General features: G+C 40.5%; 1 protein-coding gene across 4 annotated transcripts in view; it reads left to right on the forward strand.

Annotated features, from left to right (window-relative positions):
* The window catches only part of rargb (retinoic acid receptor, gamma b), a 56,006-nt gene that overhangs the window by 23,325 nt on the left and 15,077 nt on the right, over positions 1-17,604 (forward strand). Inside the window, exons 1-2 of one of the 4 annotated variants that reach the window (XM_088423722.1) lie at positions 804-962; positions 11,158-11,552. In XM_088423722.1, coding sequence (XP_088279848.1) covers positions 11,384-11,552 — 169 coding nt within the window. In that variant the 5' untranslated portion in view covers positions 804-962; positions 11,158-11,383. Of the gene's footprint in view, positions 1-803; positions 963-2,791; positions 2,926-11,157; positions 11,553-17,604 lie in introns of those variants that run through there. The other 3 variants (XM_088423727.1, XM_088423724.1, XM_088423723.1) reach the window with 3 other exon arrangements.

Genomic DNA, 17,604 nt, shown 5'->3' on the forward strand with positions numbered 1-17,604 from the left:
GTCTGAACCTGTGTTTAAGCTCGCCACATATTCATTTTTCCACACATGGCTTAAATTTGTTTATGTCAGCATTGAATATGACAGCACCATATGACTAAATTCCTCATGGTTTGTTGTACTTTAGTGATGGCCAACTTTGTGTCAGAGATACATGAGAATAAGCATGTAGGGCCTGATTCTACCATACACGCATGATTTTTTTTTTTTTTTTTTAAGCATCTGGACTTGTGGCCTTTTCATTTACGTAGACTCTCCCATCTAGAATTGTACACACCAAGTCCACATATTGTAAATTGTAAAAGAAGGTGGCCTTATCAAAGGGACGTGACTCATGGGCATTGGAGGTTGTTTGGAATCATGGAACGTGGAGATTTTCCGAGACTCGTGATTGATATTGAAATGTGTGCAAAAGATAAAGCACACTTTACATTTAAAAAGGCTTAACGCTGATGCAAAAATGTTACATAAAATAAATTAAGAAATGCATTTTGTATATAAAAAAAAAGATATAATAAATCCGGTCATAAATTTATGTGGACATTTAAAACAGATGCGTTCCCAGAAGTGTTCTAAACGATTAAAATCAATTAGCCTCACAAATAAAAATGAGCCTATACAAACGACATAAAATTACATTAAGTAATTTTCTAATGATTTGCTTTTGCCCCAGGCATAGTCCCATTCATGTATAAAAGCACTTAAATTTGTCAAAGGAATACAAAGGTAATGATGTCTAAAAGGAAGCTGCTTTTCAAGGATGGAAAAAGTGAAGTAGGTGCTTGTGCAGTTTGCCCAAAAGCATCTGCCAGTTTTGTTGTCAGTGCTGATGACGGCCTCTCGTCCACCATCTAAGGCCAAAATTGTCCAGTGTATCACTGCAGTAGGAAGATGTCCATGTGCCATCTGTGAGCTGAAGTACAGACTTGGACCTCCATGAAGAGCAAAATCTCAGCATTCCACAGGTACGTATGAGGGACTGGAGGCCACCAGCACCCCCGAATGACCATAATCTGAACGTGCTCAGAGAGGAGCGTCGAGTAAAGATTGTCAGTTATCTGTCTGTCATATTGTGTTAAAAACACATTTTCAGCCCCTGTGTTTGAAGTGTTGTCGAAATGAATATTTTATTTAGGACACATTTCATAAGCCAATGTATTCTTTTGAATCGATACTGTGACGGCATCTTTCAAAAGCCTATGAGGTAGATTAAAGAACGCAAGACATCCCGCCTGTTGCCGATCATTGTTTTTTTTTATGGGCCGGTTGTGGTTGGCGTTGCCAAACTGTGAGTGTTTAGTCAGATAGTAGCAGACGGTTTTGTCTGAGACATGAAGAAGCAGGTAGCCCAAACCCTGAGGGGCCGACGGGTCTGGTTTGATCTCATCATGGGGCTGCGTTTAATGATTCCATACCAGGCACTTACCGGTTTGATCATGAAACTCCACAACAAGAAGAGAACACTTGAACTCATTTCGACAGGAAACCATTAAGACAGGCTTGGCAATACGAGAAAGAACTCATGGTAGTTTTGCTTTTCGCGGTTTAACGCAGTTGTCTAGAATATTTATAGCAAAACTATGCATAATCATGATGAGTTTATAAGTAAATTTGCAATCTTTTGAATATTTTTCATATAATTCTAATTTATGACTACATGTGGATCAGTTACCCAATTTCCTATGCTCTTTGTCATATGAAAGTCTCACTGGATTGGCATTCATATGAATATTTTATGCAAATGTGATACAAAGCAGGATTCCCACAAGTGTTTGAAATTCATGAAAATGCTGTTGGGTTTTCATCATTTGAAAGCTTTTGAATTTGCATTAAGGTGTGAGAAATGTGAACAAAAGGAATGATAAAAGACGTGTGACCAGACAGTCCACTTTACGATGTGATGTCCTTCATGTACAAGCCAAGCAACCAATGAACGCTTTCTTAGAGGTAATATTTGTTGTGATATCTATTAGCCACTGTAACAATCCTTTGAATACACTTTTCAACTATTGAAAACACTCCTTTACTTCCTCCTGACTCACAAGAAGACGTGAGCTGATTGACCATTCGTAGTTTACATAAATGAAGTGCCTACACATTGTAAACCAAGAATCTCAGATTTCTTACAGCATTATAAACTTAAGATGCCCCCTTGCTTCCTACTCAGGACTGATAGTGATAGCGTGATGCCTAATAGTGAGCCCAGTTTAGCAAGTAAATGGTAGATGGACTTTCGCTTATATTACTATTATAGTACTCAAAGCGCTTTACACTACCTAGTCACCTCAGGAGCAACTGGGGGTTCATGCAGGCGTCTTGCTCAAGGACACTTTGACATGGTCATGATGGTCGGGGGATCGAACCCACAGCCTCTCAGCTGGAGCGGCCGCTCTATCATCGAGCCTTGCCGCCATGTTCATTTGTGTGTTTCATTAATTCGACCATGTGTGGACTAAACTTGGAGAGTGCCAAAGAGCCAAAACTCAAAAAAATATTGTTTGCTGATGACACAGCGTATAGGGAAAAAGTAAAACGTGATATGAGACAAAGGCTATGGAAAAAAATGTGCGTGTGTGGGTGTGGGGCAATGAAACCTAAGCCATGTGGACCCCATTCTCCCTTCCTACGGGCATTTTGTGGCTGGCAAAAAAAATGCACTGTATATTTGAGGTTTTGGATCACGTGACAGAGGCAGGGTTTGTGAATCAAAGCACACTATGACTTCAAGAGAGAGGGAGAGAGAGACGGGAAAAGGAGAGAGCGAGGCGGAATGCAACAGGCTAAAGTCAGTCATCACCGTGAGAGAAACTTCACAACTTTTCAGCTCTGCTCATTCCTTTTCTGACTTTTAGCCTTGTTTAAAAAAAAAAAAAAAGACCAAAAAAACAAGCAAACAGCAAGCAGACTGTGCCCGACTCCAAACATCTGGTAAGTTTGACTTGTAGTCTTGTTTTTAGCATGATCTGAATTTTCTTTTCAAGCTTGAGTGTGTATCAGCGCCCCTGTAAGGAAAGACAGACATGTCAGAGCATGAGTGAAGATGTTTCTCTTTGTGTTGTTGGGACAGCACGAGTGCAGAGCTTGGCTTTCCTGAGGACCACTTTTTAATTGAGAACAGGGCAAAGAGAAAAGAACATCCAAAGAGGGGAATGAAAGCCGTTGGGCACTCGCATGCACTTGAGGGCCACTCCATGTGAGCGGATGAAGTCTCGCATGGGTGTTAGCGTGTCTCGGTTTGCGCCAGTGATGGATTCACATGCTTGACCTCTGATTCAATGATGCTGAAAGATCAACTCTGTGCTGAAATGGATTCCAAACCTTTAAAGAATGACAATAGAAGGCAATACGTTTTGATGTGGTCAGCCAGGTGAGGCTATGCGTCTACCTGACCAACTTGATGGATCGCCCCACTCCCATAACAATGGGCAAATAAGTCTCGTACAACTGAGTTTGTACGCAGTCGGTCTCTCGACCTCTCCTGAACGTTATGTAAATTTAGGAAAATTTAGGTTAGGTTGTGGAGATCATGAGTCTTGTTCAATCACTACCAATTTGCATTGTGTGGCTTTGTGCCACGATGTTTTTAATGCTGCCTTTGAATGATTGATGAGGAAGCGTAAGTGCCCTAACCCCAAGCTATCCAGGTCAGCCCCCTGACACTATATTGTTGAGCTGTCCTGCCATGCCTCTTTCGTATTTCTGTCATATCAATTTATCATCATGTCAGTATTCGTCATGGTGACAGCAGAGGCATAAATCGTTATGAGTAAACACTGGTCATGCTGAAGATGAAGTTACATTAGCAATTAAAAGATCAGTCTATTGCACGCAAAAGTAAAGCAAATATCCAATGTTAATTCAGTTCCAATTATTTTAGTGATTCCAACCCTTAAAAAAGGTATGTACAATTTTAAAATGGAACTAACTTAATACAGAAAAAGACTTGAGCGTGTGCATTTTCGGTTGCATTGCTGTTGTTTTTATGACAATAATAACGCCCATATAACCAAATAGCACAACATTACCTGTTTACAGTAAACTAGCTTCATGCTATGTGCCTGGCATGGTAAACTTCCACTCGCTCCACTTGTAAAGCTCTGAATGGGCACTTTGAATTGACTCAGACCTGTCACATAGTAGCGTACCTATGCTAATATATTTGTCTGGATCCAAATACAATTCTACCTACTGAGGACAGCTGCTTTACGGTATATTTTTTTATTGTCTCCTCTGCTAGTTGTATAAGTAACCATTGTTGACTGAGCTGCAAACCGAACCATCTGAGCGACTCATCTCTGAGATCTATAAAATAAAGATGGATGCATCTGTTGTTGGTTAAATCATGTGACATGGAAACCCCTCACTTTTTTTGTGTGTCAGGAGTTGTCTTTTTATTTGTTGTTGTACAATAAGCAGAAACCAGAGACTTGAGCGTCCTCAACACACCAAATGTTTTCTGGTTGTCCACAGTATTACACTATGTCCATGGAATTATTTAGAGAGATATTGTGAGAGTCATGCATGCCTAATTGGCTTCAGAGATTTGGAAGTCACTTGAATTGCTGCTTTTTTGTGTGTGCCAGTGCATTGAAAGAAGCTCACAATGTGTGTTCAATTGTGGCCTGGGGATGTTCTGTGCTCAGCGCTGGCTACAAGTCCTTTAAAATGCAATTCTAATCTTCTATCTCGAGTTGCAGACTGTGTGGGTGCGTGCGTGGGGGTTGATGGGAGTTTAGACTCACTTTTCACTTAAATACTAAATGAAAAGCTGCCTAGCAAATGCCTCAATTAGGCCTGACCCATGGCCGGACTAGGAGGCCTGGAGCTACAGAAGCTGACCCCGCTATCGACCTAGAGACCTTGAGCAGCCCACAGGCTTGACTCCACATAATGACAACATTGTGTGTTTTGTAAAACATCACGGTCATCCACATCATCCCCATTTACGTTGCGTAATTCCAAGATCCAAGTAGTCCTGTTTTTCGTGGAGCGTGCTTGATTTATGTAGCATTCAGTGCTTGAAAAAAATATGGCACTCATTTATCAAAGTCCTTGCCAGGGTAACAGCAAATTTCAAACCAATGAAGTGTAACAACAGCATATTTCGAGTCATTTTGACATGCCAAATACTTTCAATGATCAATTAATTATATAATTGACACATTCATCTTTTTGCTGGACTTGTGTGGAGTACTGGGAATAAATAATTGCAATGCCGGGCTATTTGAGGCAGCTAGTTTTGCATAGTCAATCCAACCATCCATTTTTTTTTTTTTTTTTACCCTATTGAGGGTCGCAGGTGAGCCGGTCCTCCCAGCCAATTGGTTTCTGTTTTGCAGTATCGTGGGATGTTGGCTATATCTCCTATGCATTTGCCCATATCGAGAGATATGGCACATTTGATTGTGATTTTGGTTGGTGTGTTTATAGAATATTGTCTGGTTTCTTCCTTATTTTTAATTGGTCTTTTGTGCTTCCCTCTCTGACTGAAGCCCTTTTAAAAAATAAAAAATATGTGGTTTTAAAAAGGGCTTCTGGAATAAGCTGTCATGATCTGGATTTGGTTTTGTTTAAATTCAGATTTGAGTTTTGTCATGTCTTTTCCCACATTGCTGGTGTTTGGTTCTTGACAGTTCATTGTCAATTCCCGTGGTCAAGTTTTGATTGTTAAGGTGCTAATTGCTTTTGTTACCATGTTGTCTTGTATTTTTGAGATTGCAAGTACCTCGTTTACATTTTTGTTTCATTAAACTGCGTTTATGAGAGTTCTTCTTGATGCCTGGCTTCCCTGCATTTGGGTCCCCAACCTCAACACTGACATAAGAAAATGCATGTTACATGTGGCTTTTATCTTACGCAGAACACTCCTTGTGTGTAATGAACATTAACGGAGGAAAAAAATAGATCATCTTTTATTTCTTTATTTATTTGTTGTTAATTTGTCAATGCCGGTACCGCTAAAGGTGCACTACCTAGTATTGTATATGATAGATGGCTTGATGGATGGATGGATGGATGGATGGATGGATGGATGGATGGATGGATACACATAAACACCAATGTTGCTGTTGAATGAAAAACTCAAGTGATTTCGGGTAAACTAAACAAAATATGGGCTCTTCAATTAAACTGTTTGTTTTTTAGCCCATCTTTATGTTGGTCCAAACAAATATATCTTTAGTTGTACCAAATATTTAAAAATTAAGAATAAACTGAAGATAGTATGGTGGTTTAATAATTTTGCCAATGCCTGCAAGGTCACTTAAATGTTTTGCTTTTCCATTGATTACCGTAGTTTTCATTGTTCAAAAAATAATCCGCAGCAGATACACAAAGCGCAAAAGAACCAAGAAAATACGTAAGCAACAAAGCCAATTAAGCCTGGAGCACATTGCTGTTAAACATACTTTTACCATTTTGGGAAATAACCACAACTTAAACGTCAAGAAGCAGAAACATTTTAAGTTCAGTCTGTCTCTAAAAAAGAACATAGCTTCAAAACTCTGACACAAATGAGGATGTATGCACTTTTAAAGATGGTGTCTCATCTCTACGCAATCCGTAGGATATGATAACTGAGTACAAATCAACCACATGGTCAAACTACATAAAGACCACCATTGTCCAGTCTGAAGCAATGAATTTGTCCCCAATGGTTCTACTTCATAAACACTGAAGGCCATCCAGTCATTGTAAGCATTATATCTGTGTTCTGCCATTAACACCATTTTACCACTTCAACCCAAGTCACATGAAATTGCTTTATTGTTGTCATTTGACGTCATGTTTGCTAAATGGGACTAAAAATTTGTAAAGATGGCCGCGTGGGTGCACGTGTCAGACAAGTGTGTGTAGCTACAAGAAAGCAAAACCAAAAACTCTTAAAATAAGCTGTTGCAATAATTATTGACAAAGCATTTGACCAAATTCATGTTTTCACTGTCACAGAGCAAAGCAGATGTTCAAAATGGCAACTTCATTGGAAAGTAACGTTATAAATTTATTTTTATTGTTGAGATTGCCATTTTTGCATTTAATAGCAACACTCAAGGCCAACAGAATATTGTATGTTGTGTCTAAATATTGAATAAAAGTATGTTTATTTCTCATCATATTTTTTTAAAGTGCGCTTGTGTCAATAGCCATGCCAGGGCATTACCCAGATTGCTTGCTGCAGTGGAAAAGCTGCTTTTCCACAAAGTGGTAGTGTTAGTTCTGCTTTTCATGGTACAGTTGGTAGCGTGACAGTAATCAAAGGACAATTACTGTAGCATGGAATAAATTACAAGACGACAGGTTTTGAGAAAATGCGCATTTTGTGTCCTTTTCTTTCCACACTTGTCAAAAGTGATGATTCTGTTCTATTTCCACTGTACGACTGCGGTTGGAACCAAAATGGAGGGTGCCACAGAATGGTTTATAAGTTATTTTGGGACAATTCACAAGTACTGACCATGGAAACTGTAAATATTGTGTGCTAAACTGAACAGAACTGCTCCTACGCTATTTTTCTTCAAGAGTGTGAACGCTCGGTATATTGTTTTGTGAGCAGTCTTTGTACAAACTTGCAGCACGCCAACGTGATCAAGCAGTGTTTATTACAAGACGTGATGTTGTAACGCAGATCTGTTGTGTTTGTGTGCAGTACGTTCACTATTTGGCATTGTCCTCTTTGTTTTCGGACCATGTGTTGACAAGTTTATCGCTGTGTGTATTGGTCACGGCAAGTCAAATACACGTTTTGGGAGGGGCGGAGGTAACATTTTCAAAAGCAAATCCCATCATTTAGCGAAGGAATCCAAGTGCCAGTGGTCCTCCGTGTCCGCTAATGAGCCCTGACATGGAAGCCTGAACGGCTGGCGGCTAAAGCGTTGACTCCTCCCGTCTGCGTGTCAAAGTGGCCAAGGTAGTAAACTCCAAATTGCCATGAGAGCCGGCTTTGGTCAAAATCTTGCGCCAGACAAATGAAAAGTAGCAGACTTAAATGTTTATTTTTCTGTGGTTTTAGCAGAAATGTGCTTTGATGCAGTGATGTAGATTGGATTGTTTTTCTGTTATTTGACGGTTCTTGTTTGGAAGCGGGCATTAATGAAACTGACTTGAAACAGTGGTTGGGACACGTTACCAGTGTGACTCCCAGTAATGACCGTGTGCGTTTCATAACAGTAACCACAAGCTGATTTGGAAAAACTATAAAATCCAGTCACATTTACAAAGGATAACTAGATCCAGATGACTCGCCTCGCAAACGGCGGAACATGTGATTGAAAAAGTTTATGTCATTTCAACTGTTTAGATGTGGAAATCGAGTGAAAATAAGCAGAACTGATGGTAACTTATGTAGCAACTTGTTGGAAAAGACGCTCCGATGGAAAGCCCCATTCATCGTTTTTACACCGAAGCTGTTTTTAATCCCCATTGTCTGGGAAAAGGCAGCGCCACTTTATGCATATGTGTGCGTGCGTGTCAGCAGGACCGGGACCAGGTGACCCAGTCTGACCTGACCCAGCCTGCGCTCATAAAAGCAGCATTGAGGCCCGGAGGCCCGGAGACACAGCGCCACTTTTGTTGCCCTACCCAAGGTGTATTCCCCCCGGAGGCGCAACGTGGGGGCGGAGGGTGTTACTCATTAGAGAAAGAAACCATTCCTTGGCGTAGGCGCGCATTATTTCATAGTTTATTAGCAGGAATAAAACTGTTTCTTTATTTTTATGTTTGCTTTCAGTAACGACTCTGTCTGCTTTCTTGTTGCCCCATGCTGTTTCACTACAGTCCCTTCTTTCTCTTATTAATTCATTTTCCAATGTGCCTCTAATTAATAGCACTCCACTCTCACACATGGCCAGCCAGATGCTTGGAACTCCATACCGTATTCCTCATGCTCTCTTTTGCCATCTTTTTTTTTTTTTTCAGCTATCAACACTAGATTTTTTCCCCCCTCCATGGCAAACTTTTACACATCTGGCTTTCATACTTGACTTTGGAGTCTTTTTGAGTTTGATTTTTAAAAGAGTCTACATAAACCTGGGTGACCCAAAGGCTACATCTGTGGAGCGATTCTCTGTCCTATATTTACTCCTTCGTTCTTCAAGCTCAATTGCAACTTTCAATGATACTTGGGCTTGTGTGAATTTTCCACTCGATCGTTTGCCCCCGAACGTGATTAACCCTCTCGGGTTTGTCCATAGCGATGCCTGGAAAAGCAAGTATTTGACACGTTGATCAATATTTATGTAGCTTCTTGTGTTGAAAGTCACTTGAATTGAAACTCCATTTTAGTAGTTTCTTTTGGCTTTGCTCTACACTATCATATTTTCGAACCAGCGTGTAAGATTAAAAAAAAACAGGTTGTGTTGAACAAAGAACCCATGTCATATGACTTACTGTAGTCATCCAATTTTGGTGGTGGTGGGGGGAGGGGGGGGGGTCTCTGACCCCAAAGGGTTAAATGTGCAGAACATCTGTGTACATTCACTTCTGCGGGCTACATGTCTCTGCTTGCATGTGCCGCTGTTCTTCTCATATGCAGGCATATGTATGTTAACGTTTGTTGAATGTGGCACTCTGCACATGTGCAAGCGCGTGTATGTATAATTTTTTTCTTAATTGACTGTCTACTTTGTCCAAACGGCGTTTGACATTCTTTGATCGCAAAACAGACAGATTCTTTGTGGAAATAGTTGCAGGGACTCTCCCCAACTGGCCCTCGTGGCGAAGAAAAACCGCAACGAAGCCGAGCAGTTACAGAAATATGTCAATATGGGAAATATGACTTTAAAAACAACATTGACTGTGCTGACTTTGTGTGTGAGAGAGCGGGGGAAGAAATAGGAAAAGAATTTTACTGTAATGACAACTGCTGATTTGTCATTCTAATGTTACCCCTTGCACTTTATTATTATTCATGTTCAGAAAACATTATTTTCAGAGCTGTTTTTGGTATATGAGTGTTATGGTATGTTTGTTTAAAGCTTTTGAAGAAGAACGGATTTTACTTCTACCTCTCATTGGTTGAAATAAAACAGTGTCATTACTGTTCCCCTCCTGTCCTGTAGGTGGGAGTAAAACTAATTCCAAAATGGGTGTCAATTTATATGTAATCTTTAGGAAAAAAAGCGAGTCCTGAAAAAATTTCCAAACTGAGGTCCTGCACATTATTCAGAGTAAGTGAAGCGTTGTTTTGTTGGACCGCACTGAAACCATTATGCCTTTAAAGTGTGAAGTGCAAGACTAAAATATTCTGACAGTGGCGCTTTGTGAAATGTATTCCAGCCACATTAACAGGTATGCGTGTGTATGTTTTTCTGCACATATGGAACCGTTTTCTTTTTAAACAAGTATGAGTTGAGCCGCTGGAAGTGACAAGCGGCTATATGTGATGGCGTATACCTGTGATAAGGCAGCCAAACAGGGTTTTGCCTTGACTTCAACGACTCTGCCTATTTTTGCCTTTTTGCCTGCTGATTCAGTTTATTCTTCTTTGTACTTAAGTGGAAGACATTTGTATATTCAGATCTCCCTCCCTCGGCCTGCGTGTGTGTGCGCGCGTGTGTGTTTGATTCGCAAGCTGAAGCAGGCCCAAAACAACAAGACATTCTTTGGCTGAGCTGTATTTACCACAGCTCTACCACAGAGACCTAAGCCCCGCCCACTCGTGAAATCACTGAAGGGAATGAGAAAGAAACAAGAGAGGGCAGCCCTCGTATAACTTTTCCAGCGGGTCACTGAAGCACAGCGGGAGTCCAAAAAGACAGAAAAGGTGGGATGAGATTGCGGCGACCTTGAGCAAAGCGAAAGCACAGAAGTCTTCCTGTGGGGTACGATGAGCACGACTTATTTTTGTGTGTGTGTGTGTGCGCGCGTTGTTGCAAGGGGTTAATTTTACCCATGATGCTGGCAGACTGGCAGGGGGAACACAGAGACCCTTTATAATACAGTTGTGCTGATTGAAATCATATGGCATTGCCTGAAATCATTACACCACTTGGGAAACAGCATGAAAGAAAGGCTGTTTCTTTTCCCGCTTTTTCCTCACGAGCCTCTTTTTGTTCTTTAGCAGCGAGCTTGTTTTTCACACTATTTCAATTGGTAAGTTGCGGAGAAACCTTCCTCTTACTGCGCTATCTAACTGGTCTTTTTTTCTTCTTCTGTCCTCTATAGATTGCGGGCAGGCTCTGTCGCTTGGTTCCAGGGAGGCCCTCAGCATCCATCCCTCCCCACCCCCCCGTCCCCATCCACATCCCAACCTGGGAGAAACCAGCACCTTGAAGGGCTGAATGGCACCGGCCCCTTTCGAATTCACCCGCAGTCCGTGACCACCACCGAGACGTCGAGAAACGTCAGCTAAAAATCCCCAGGCGTCCACCGGCGGCTTTTGAGTGTTACCATGGCAACCAACAGGGAGCATCAATTGCGTCATATGGCCGGCTTCCCTCGCGCCATGTACCCGTTCCCCTTCAACGCCATGAGGAGCCACTCCCCCTTTGACCTTTTGGCCAGCAGCAACCTTTTTGGTCGCTTTGGGGCGGACCTTCCCAAAGAGATGGCGGCATTGTGTAAGTAATCGCCTGAATTCAATTTTTGTTTATGAACTTGAATTATAGAAAATGCTCTCTATGTTTCAATGTAATTTACAATGCAAATTCAACACGGCGCAGTGTCTTGATGCGCATTTCGATTGGCCGGCGCCTAAAGTCAGCAGGAATAGTTTACTGGCGATCTTAATGAGATCAAGCATTAAAGATGGATGGATCCATGGATGTTCAAAGAAAAACTCTAAATTCCAGTCAGTATCTATAACCTTCTCAAAAACACAGCCAGATTCTGTTTGTAACTATAAAATGTGTGATGAATTGGCAATTTTAATCTCTGTCACACAGTCCTGCACATGACACTGCGTGCGGCCTGTCTGTGCTGTGTGAACAACACTGGAATTCCTCTCAATTTCAGAGAGTTGTACAGCAATTCTGAGGCCTAAATTTGGGTGTGACTCTTTGTTTGACCTGCAGTTTTTTAAGGTCCATAAAAACAATGCAGTTGAGCTTTGAACTCAAGCATGAAATTGCTTCGTTTGAGCCACAGGTGGTGCTATTGTACTTCCGTAATGCAGGCGCGCAAGCGCCCATAGAGATGTAATACAAATGATTTCTTCACATTCCATACGACTTGGGCTTTTACTTAACCTTCAACCTTTTTCAGAGTTTTGCTTTAATAATCCATACTGTTTGCAGAATATTGTTGCGCTTAATTCATTGAAACAACTCATGACACTATCTTTGCCTTTATTGCCAATCAAAGATTTGGGGCTTTGTGTTTAGACCAACAAGACAACACATTTTTTCTACACTCTTTTACAAAGGTGTATTTTTTCCGAACAAATATATATGCAAGGAAATGGTGCAACGTCTAATGTGCATTTTTAGTGGGATGACTGATCCAATTCATTGAGCAAACTTCAAAACTTTTTGTATTCCACGTTTGAACATCACAAACCACTACATCTGTATTGTGTTAGTCAAAAGAGTGGTAAAGCTATCCCTTACAGCAAGTTTTGCACAAAGGAGATCTGCCTTGGCTCTTGTGGTTCTGGGAAAAAATGCTGACTGATCCTGGAGTTTTTCAACTTCAAGAGTTCCCTCCTAATTACTGGATGCCAGTCAAAAGTAATGGCCCGTATGAGCAGACGAGATTAAATGCAAAGTTGAAGATGTTTGTTTGTTGAACAGTGATATTTTTTTACTCGTCATGGACTTACCAAGAAATCCATTAGTTTCAATCTATTAAATTCAAATGTGAATAGAAAAAGTTGTTTTGTAGTTGCCATATGACTGTTTGATCCACGGATATACAGATTTGCTCAGTCATTTCACACTTTAAAAGGAAAGTCCCACAAGAAGAACCCTTTTCCAAAACAAGATAAATCCATTTGGATGACTATGAGATAGAGTACCCAGACTTAGAAATTTTATACGGTTAGAACCAGGGCTGGGGGATATGGCCAAAAACTAAATCTAGATTTTCTTCAATCATCCTGGGTAATTATGATTTAATGTGGTTTTATTGGAAGGAATAAACCCAACAAACAAAAGTATGATTTATTAAAAAAAAACAATCTTGTAGAAAATATTCAGAGAAAAATTATGATTTCAAATTAAACTTAACATTCATTCCTTGTGCATATGCTCAATTGTGGCCTAACCACAATTTATTGGTCGTTACCCTAGCTTCCCCACCTGTGATGTCATTTTTTCAGTCAACAGCAAGTGAAAAAATGTGTTTTTAAAAGTATAAATTTGAAGAAAATAAAAATAAACAATGTTGTTGTCACTTTAACTAAACCAAGAGGTATGTCAAAAATGATTGGTACTAAAAGGAGTCATTGTAGAAAAATTACACAATTAAATAGTTTTGCACCTATTGTGAACATGTCTTGTTAACCACTTTTGCAGAATCTCAATTTAATGATCTAGCTTCAAATTTATGACCCAGTCCTAGTTAGAACAATTCAAAACAACAAAAGTAGATTCTACAATATAACAACATGTTCTATCCCCTTTTGCAAAAGGGCTCTTTGTACTGTAGTTGTTGTAAACCTCTCCGTTTTTCTTCAATCTTCACCTATGATTTTTTTAAAGATAATTTATTGATGTTTTCTTGTCATTTTTTCTTGAAAATTAATGTAAAGACAGCAAAACTGATCAAACATTCACATGCACGAGGATCTCCAATCATAGTCTGACAAGCTAGGCCCGTTTTCTCCTTTTCCTGCTGCCACTTCCCACATCCAAATCAAAGTTCATTGGCCTGGCATCCCAAATTGTCTAAAATGTACTGTTCCAAATATAAATAGGTGCATTTCCAGTACAGTGTGTAACCGACACCCACCTGAACATCCCCCGCGTGGTGTAGCTTCCACATTAGCCTACTGCAGTCAGTCTGAAGTCATGTCCCGGCCAGCCGCATAATCTTGTAGCGCTCCCAGTGGACAGGGACGTGCAAAAGAACAAGGCAGCACCCAGGTGGGAACTCAGGCACAGTCCAACTCAAATATTTTACACTGCATGTTAGTGTGCCACTAGCCTCTGAAATGGGCATCAGGCCCAACATGCCTGTCAATTTGTGTGTGTGTGTGTGCGTGTGCGTGCGTGTAATTGTACGCGCGCCCCGAGCAGCTGTTATCATTTGATCTGCAGTCGTTAAGTGGAGCCTATAGCAGCATATATTTCACCAGGCTAGTAGCTCGCAGCATGTGATTACATCTAGAACATGTCGCTCCCGGTACTTTATCACACACACAAAGACAGATGTGTCGGACTTGTACTTAAGTCATTCGGTTGAGATTTAGTGGCGGTGATGATGGAAATAGCAGCGGGCAGTAAACGGTAATTGCAGTTAGGCTAGTTCTATCAAGATTCAATAGTCGCTGAAATTCACAATTTCCTTTTGGCGTCACTGAAAACCCTATCCCAGCTAATTTACCATAACAGCATCAAGGAGGAGTTTAAAGAAATAAATATGCAAAACAGCTATGATACCGCACTTAGCTATTTTGCAAATGTGAGCTCACTCTTTTGATTCATCGTGACACCCAATTCTCGATGGGTCGCAGTGGAGAGATATAAAGCTACTTGATGGATGGTGCCTTTTGAATACTAATTGCTAACATGCCAACAAGGTCCCGGTTTGGTTGTTTGAAATGGTTCTCGTGAGGATTTCCATCCTGATCGCATGGCCATTCCTTTACATCAAATAAAGCAGCAGTGATCTCTCCTTATTTTGCTAATTAATCCATGCTCGGCATTCCCTAATGAGATGAAGCATTGCCGCACTTGATGTAAGCACATACAGTATCTACTTCAAAAGCTTGAGGCTGCCTATTCACTAATACAATAAGATGTCTTTTATTTTCCCAATGCAGGCAGCAAAAAAAAAAAGTTTTTATTCCTAATCCCGTTGGACGCCCTGGGTTTTTCAAATATATTTAGTCAAACTGCTGCTATAAAAAGTCTCCATACCCCTGTTCATGTGTGAGTTTTTGTCATATTAACAAAGAGCTTTTTCCGCTGTTAACGAGACAACAATGAAACTATAAAACCATTTTTAAACTGAAAGTAAAAATAATCATAGCGTTTTGTGTGGACCAATTTATTACCGGCATGTGGTAAAGTCTGATCTTAACCGTTTACATTCAAACCACATACCTGCCATGATTTAAAGTACCCGAGTAACCCCAAACATGGCCTGACTAAACGATGTTAAACTCGGTGCTTTGAAAATGTATAGAAGATGGAATTATGAACTGATCAAAATAGCAGTCCGCGTCTGCACAAATTGTGTAAGATGGGAAAATTAAAATAGTTCATCAGAAGAATTTAGTGACAGGTATCAGCTTAGTCCCATTTAATAAGAATTTGAACATGATTGGTACATTGAAAATTTAGCCGCGTCCTTGTTAAGAGAGGGTGTGCCCACTTGTGCAACCACATGATCTCATTTCTTTATTTTTACTTTTTAATGCCACAGGTCAGATTAATGGTGGAAAAAGTTTTGAAATGCTTTATCGTGTTACTCTTTTTTTTCATATCTCAAAAACACGGCATTCGACCAAGGGTGTGTAGACTTTTAGTATCCCCTGTATATCATCCAGTACAAACAGGAAAATTCTTTCGTCCTGAGATTTGCTGCGGAATGTTGTGTGGACATTAAAAAACATTTCAGCATGTCACCATATTGATATAATGAGGAAACATTTGTTTTCTTTTTTTCCCTGTAATGAACGCAATGTCCTTTGGTGGTTTCATCACATAAATTCAGTCACTCTTTGTAGTGTGTGTGTACGCTCGCGCGAGTGTGTGCGCCGAGGCGCAACTATGTGTGTATGCTTGAACTGAGTGCCTGTGATGACAGACACAAAGAAAAACACACAAGTCCCACTCTCTGCCTCAAGTTACTAATATCGCGCGCGCGCACACAGGCAGATATTTCCATTGCCACTCTGTAGGCTGCACATTCCAACATTCATGAATGCCGTGCTCCTCACATTCGTGACTTATTTGTGCGCTCTCTGATGGTCGCAGTGAGACTTTGTGCAAATATCTGCGGCCGAGCCGGAGAGAGAAAGAGAGAGAGAGGCCATTGTTCCGCTCTGTGTGTTTGTGTCAGACATGACGACGAGATGAATAGCTGAAGAACCTGATTGTGAACGCTTGTAATGTGACCCTCTTCTCAAAGTATGAGGCGGAATCGGCCAGTTTGCGGGCGTTTTAGGTTTTAAAGGGCTCAAACGCGTACAATTTGGCCCGCTTGGTGAGGTAGCGGCTCTTTTTTTTTTTTTCTTTTCGAAAAGTGAAGGAAAATCAAGCTTCTTCTCCTTTGACATTCCCCTGTATTTGTGTCTCTTTTGCACAAAGCAGCAACAGGGGGCAGGGTGCTGCGAGGCGGGGAGGGTAATTGTCTCAAGGTGTGGAGAGAGCTCAGCGGGCTGTTATTGTGCCACTCTACTCCCTGCAGTGTGTCATTATAGTGTGTGTTTGTGTGCCCGGCCGTGATGTTGAAAGACAGGTAAAACAAAACAAGAAAACAAGAGTGGGTCAGAGGGAGAGCTCATAAGATGTGTGAAATAGAGCGCAGCATCCCTTTAACTTCACAAAATCATAATGTATTCAGTCGGGGGGCTGAAAAGAAACAAACAAAGAGAGAAAAAAATAACAATTGTAATACTCTGAGTGTATAAAGCCAAAGGCATGACATGTTTGGGAGTGTGTGCATGTGTGTGTATATGTGTGTGCGGGGGGGGGGGAGCCCCAGTGGGGGTTTCTTCTAGAGTTCATCCCTCTTGAAGGAGGGAAGGAAAGGGAGGAGTGGAGGGAGGAGAGTGAAGCTGTCTAGTATACAAACTATTCACACCGCAGGCCAGCGTGTGTGTCGCCCGCAGCACACTCACACTTCGGGTCCTGTGGTCCCAATAAGCTGAACATGCACAACTTCATCGGTTGGGAACCCGTTTGAAAAAAAATCAGTTAGATAACTCTGCAAGCTGGGATTCAAGATAAAACAGGATGCTTTCGCGGAAATGAAGACAAGTCGTTATTTAAAAGAGAGCACTTGAACTCTAATCAATCTATAAATGACAAATCTCAGCTCGGATTTATTTTTGAATTGAATCTTTGAATAAATGTTGGTTTTTTGTTTTCAAAATGTATCAAAATCATAATCTCCCATAAGTATATATTTCATAAATAAATGCTATTTTTAACAATTATCTGAACACTTTTGCACAGGGTTTACATTTGAAATTTTTGGAAAAAAACATCTTTTTAACTTTGACTTTTCAGTGCCAGACAATTTTAGAGCCTCCTCATGCCCAACACATCAAAGTGGAAAAAAATAAATATCAATATTGGTATTGAATTTCTGGACTTCTTTTTCTTCTTAAAAAAAAAAGTATAAAAACGTTTTTGGGCGTGAATGAGATAAAATGTGTAAAAATGATAATCGCCATAATTTCATTAACACTATTTTTTCATCATTCTGCTCAAAATATGAACTTGAGGAAATATCAGTGAATTAAATAAAAATAGGGCTGTGACATAGATGGTTCTTTTTTTT

This window comes from Hippichthys cyanospilos, chromosome 9 (genome assembly GCF_059441005.1).
Source record: "Hippichthys cyanospilos isolate Australia breed blue-spotted pipefish chromosome 9, RoL_Hcya_1.0, whole genome shotgun sequence".
NCBI lineage: Eukaryota > Metazoa > Chordata > Actinopteri > Syngnathiformes > Syngnathidae > Hippichthys > Hippichthys cyanospilos.